At 39.5% G+C, this 5,379-nt stretch overlaps 1 protein-coding gene across 1 annotated transcript in view; it reads right to left on the reverse strand.

Annotated features, from left to right (window-relative positions):
* LOC118337638 (LARGE xylosyl- and glucuronyltransferase 1-like) overlaps positions 1-5,379 on the reverse strand; it is a gene marked incomplete in the record, with an annotated part of 118,997 nt that overhangs the window by 38,119 nt on the left and 75,499 nt on the right. The window contains 2 exon segments of the mRNA XM_035674760.1: positions 2,767-2,946; positions 3,180-3,303. Coding sequence (XP_035530653.1) covers positions 2,767-2,946; positions 3,180-3,303 — 304 coding nt within the window.

Raw genomic sequence — 5,379 nt, forward strand, 5'->3', positions numbered from 1 at the left:
CACTATAGTCAGACAGCTAAAAGTTTATGTCAGATTGACATCGATTGAGGTGCATTGAAACCACAACAGTATCAATACGTTTAATTCTTTGAATAAATGAACATCTTATCACCCTTGTATGCTGGTGGCTTACATGATAAATTTATGACCAGATAAAATAAAAGCTGAGCTGACTAAATCATGGCAGTGCATCAGCTCTCTTAACCATCTTTATAAGCTTGCATATCAGCTGGTAATTTGAAGAAGGCTAAAGCCTGAGAGTAACATTTATTGAGTGTGTCGTAGTGGAGTGTTGTAATGCTTTAAACATAATGGGTCTAAACAGTTCAGTCAGGCTGGACAGCAAAGGGAGTGGGTGGCAGAGGTGCTGCATTGGAGTGAACTGCTAATTAAGATTGATCCAAACTCCTGCTAGCTGCGCTGCACTATAGGACAGCACTACCCATAAATCTTTTAAGTGACTCACCACCGCCTCCTTCCCTCCTCCTGATTTTGTGCCTTTCTCAAGCTTTATGGTCTTTTCCCTACCTCCGAGGACAGGACTTTCTGTCTTATCTCCACACTTCCTGCTCGTCCTCTCTCGTACTATTATGGTCTGACTATGAAGAAGTGTTTGTCTGATTGTCTAAGTTTCAATGGCAGAATCGGGCGGGGTTTTGTAAGGGCAGGGTTATGCTCTGACAGTTGTTGGCACAATGTGTAGTCTGACCATGTTGGAAGGTAAAAGGTTTATAGCTGTTTTGATCAGCTACACTGGGAGGTGTAGTGAGAAGGGTGAAATGACATATTGCACTTTTTCAGACAGTTTCTAGCACTCAGTTGGTTACAGGAAACAGTTGTGTGACAGTTGTTTTGTTTTGTTTTTGTTACCTTAGAACAGTGTTTCCTTAAGGGAAAAGGTTTTCTATAATTGACTAACCTGCATACCCCTAAAAAGATGGTATATTTTATGCATGTCATATTTTATTCAATGCATAACAATAACAGTGGTAACGAGCAGATTATTTCCTGTGAATATTATATCAAAGGTGAGTTTTACTGATGTTTTTAGGAACTTTTTATACAATTCTCTGTATTATGTTTTTTCCTTTTTTAAATGTATTTTATTTTATTTACTACGCTTATTTTTTGACAAAGTCAGTATTTTCTTCTCCCTGATGCTTGTTCTATTAGCTCATTGATTGGTGTAACTGTGTACTTTTATAATGCAGGACGATGAGATATAGGCCTAATGTGTAGTATAAAGTTTTCTTATACCTCTTAACATTAAAAAGGCCTCGCAAAACCCTGTGAAGCTTTGGTGACCTCTAGTGGATATGTCAACTGCCCTATAATGAGCCTTTTTTATCTACAGAGGGAGTGGGTTCTCTTCTGCGTCCACCATGTTGAAATACCATGTTTCTACAGTAGCCCAGAACAGACAAATCAAACAATGGCTCTAGATAAGTTTTGCGGAGAGGAGTTGTAATCAGCAACCTCACCGCTAGTTGCCACTTAATCCTACACACTGGTCCTTTTAGAAAAGTTTAACTTAATGCAAATGTCCTCTAACACACTGGAGCGACAACCTGGTAAAAACTAATTCTGCTCATTTGCTGAGAAAAAGAGGAGGCAAAACTGAGTCAAATCAACACCGGAAATTCATCACTTCACAAATCGATTGTGGTGGAACAGAACTATTATGTCAGGGAATAAGCCATTCGAATCAGCAGCATGGTCCTCAAAAGGGCTAAAGTATATATATATATATATTCAAATCAAGGGGTCTTATTAGTTTTTCCTGAAATGTGCTTCCTTTTTTATGTACCGATGTACACCCACCTTCAATTACGTACCACACTGCAGTGTTTAAAAAAAAAAAGAATCTTGAAAGGAACCAGTTCAAGAACCAGAACTAATTTGGTGGAAAAGAGACCACTGTTCGTTACAAGATGGAGAACTACTCTTCCAGGCTTCTTACAGGAACACCACCTGTGTAACGCACAGCTTCTATCCAGCTGATCCCAACCACGTATTGATCCAACAAGAGCAGTCCTACATGTTGAGTCATGGTGGTGATTTTCTCCACGAGTGATGAATCAGCCATTGTTGAAAGACGTGTGGGGAGAGAAAAGATTGCAGAAGATCGACAGGCCCGCCTCTGGACAAACGTCTGCTATGACAGACCTTTACTCTGACTATTTAGTGCTGTCACAATCAGTCAAAGCTACAAGGCTGCAAATAACAATAATATTTATTATTCTATTGTGTATATTTACAAATGAATAGAATCATTGGTTGGCCTTTAAAATAAAAGAATAATAAGCTTTCTTTTTAGTAACCTGCTATATAAGATGTAGTTTAGAGAATACAATTAAAAAATCTGTCTGCTACTTCAGAACCACCGACAGCGCCATGGATTTATCAATACACAGCACAGATAGGCTGCTGATATTTCAGAGCCGTGGTCTGGGCCAGAGAGTGTAACTTTCTCAAACCTCAGTCAGATAAGGGATCAATGAGTGAGGCAGATTAGGCTAACGTATTCACTCTCTACTCCAGTGGGGATATTAAATTAAGATTCAAAGAGGTCCAGTTAATGAGTCAGGGTCTTTGTCTTTGCTGTATTTTCTACTTTGTTTTTTTCTCCACCTTCTTACCTGCATTATTATTCATATATACATATATACTGAAGTAGCCTATTAGTTGCATTAACCTCTGTATCCAGTCAACAACTGACAGTTAAATCAAATAAAGAAAGCACAATTTCTTATTGCAGTTTGGAACTTTGTTACCTTTGAACTTGTGGAAGACAGCCCAGAGTTCGGCAATGTCTGTGGCGAATGTGATGTCTGTGTCCAGGACAATGACTCTCTGCAGGTCGGATGGCAGCGTCTTAGTGAGCACCAGCTTCATCAGGCCATAGATCCCGGAGTAATGTTTGTTGGGGATCCAGGACACCTCCGACTGAAACACCACACCAAAGCAGCGTTGGGTTAATTTTCTGTTAAACTGACTGAATTTTTAAAATGTGTTGATTACATAACAGCATCCTTAAAGATGGTTTACAGACCTCATAACTTCTCCAAATAATTAAAGAAGGTGGCAGTAAGATCATTAAGCACTATAGAGTAGTAAGTGAGTGTTTTTCTAAGAGAAGCTGGGAGTTAGTGAGGCAAAGTGGAGTTGGTGTTCTTCACCTTCAGCTCATCTGCGTCATAGAAGTCAACCCTGACGGCAGGAACCATCCAGGTATGGAACAGAGAGGACAGGATCTGCTGAGCAATGGAGTCTGTGATGAAATGGAAATGTAGTGGGTTCCGCCTGTGGACACACACACACAAACCTGAATAAGTTATATGCTCTTTCACATCCTGCTTCAAATTTACTAAACTTCAACGAAGGACAACAAGGATCAATCTGTTTTTTAAACACAGAAAAGTATGTGAAGTAGGGTTGAACAATGTCTGGACTAAATGAAGAGGCAAGTATTCATGGTTATCTTGTCATTTACAGGGTTGTATAATGAAATTTAGATTAAAATTTCCTTACTGCTACTTATATAACAAAAATAAAAATTGATACTATTTTGCATCACTTTGCAAAAAACAACATCCAACTGCCATGGGACTATAGATAGAAATTTGCCTTTTAACATGAATGGTCCATCAAAGATTTGACCAAATACAACAGCGCTTTTTTGCTCTTTTGCCTTTGTTAGTTATAATCAACAAATCCCATTTGCAGACCCAAACCAACAATGAATGTATCTACTAACAAGTACTGTGTGTATCAAAGTCTGATATCTTCTTCCTCTGTACAATAGATCTCCATTGTCATCCAAAAACTATTTTAAACACATCAGTGAGCCACACTGTTGTTCCTTCATTACCATAAACACACACTGTAGTTTACTTGAACTCAATCCCACATATACCGTCCTGCAGGCCCGAATACTCACTAGAGCACCAAATGTGGATTCATCCGTCACTGACAATCCCCAACAAATGCACTTTTTCCTCCTGTTTGAGTAACGTTTGATAAAAACTACTGTGAGCAGCTGTTTTAGGAAATTAGTGAGCATTATATATTTGGAGCTTGGAGCTAACAGCCAAGGACAGGAAAAGGAATTTGGAATTTTCATTTTATTTGTTGAGAAGAAAAATATACAATTGTGCAAGCTTTTTCATATGCAATAGAATTGCAGTTATTTATGGGAGCTGCGCCTCGTCACTGGGATTAAAATATCAGGGGATTGTTGCTTCATGGACCTCTGCTATTGTAACACAGTACTGCTGACATTAGCGATGTTGTGGTCCTATTAGCTGACTGGGAGGACAAAGGATGACCAGAGTTTTTTTTACACCACTAACATAGGAACTAGCATAAGAGAATGAGCACCAGAACCGGAGCGTGGTGAGCAGGCAATGGAACCGGGTTCACAGCCTCGGAGATTAAAAAAGAGGCTAGGGGATTTACAGTGGCTCCAACCAGGACTCTGACTCAGGCATGATGAAGAAACAGCGTAGAATTTAACAGGAGGCTGTTAAAATATATATATTTAAGTAATTAATATCATAAATGTGCAACTCCTAGTGGACTAGTGGCATTAACTAATGACTACTAGACGAATAGAAAAATCTTTAGTTGTCTGGGTATGTGTGTATGCAGTCAGTCCTGAGGCTGGAAAGCAGACAGCATAGTGAATAAGGAGATGATTCATCAGACAGGACGGCCAAAGCTTCATCCAGAGAAGGCCTGTATCTTACATCATCTTACACAAATAGAAGAGGGGGATCATGCAAAATAGGTATTCAGGACTTCTAAATCAGGTCGAGAGATACTGACACTAAGCTGAGGATGTGAGCACCCTGGGGTGTCTCGCGCTGAATGACTTTGGGAATGAATAAGTCAGCTGCACTTGCTCAATAAGTACTGGGGGCTGGAAGTTGTCATAATGTATCAGAACTCTGATTCCATACAAGCTGTTAGCAGCAGCAGTGCAAATAGAGAGGGTCTCCGCATCCTCTGGACAAACAGCAACAAGCCTTTCATGTGGAATGTCACCAATCAGACAATTGAGATTTTGGCATCTCCCCTCATGGCTAACTGTGGATTTTCTAGCTTATGTCCACATACCTGGAAAATAAAATTGGTTGTTTGTAGGGCTGCCCCCTAATAGTCAATTCAATCGTTAGTCCTGGGAAAAGTCTTAGTCAACCCACTTTCCATTAGTTAGATATTTGAAGAAAAACAATGTCAAAGTTTTGGAGTTTAATAAATGGAGTTTGACATAATCTTTGACTTCTTTTGACCAAAGTATCAGGGGATTGCTGCAACACTGACCTTTTCTCTTGTAACACAAGAAGTCACTTACTGGTGCACTGTTGTATATGCTAA

Source organism: Morone saxatilis, unplaced genomic scaffold (genome assembly GCF_004916995.1).
Source record: "Morone saxatilis isolate NCDOM2014 unplaced genomic scaffold, NCSU_SB_2.0 Contig10, whole genome shotgun sequence".
Lineage (NCBI taxonomy): Eukaryota > Metazoa > Chordata > Actinopteri > Moronidae > Morone > Morone saxatilis.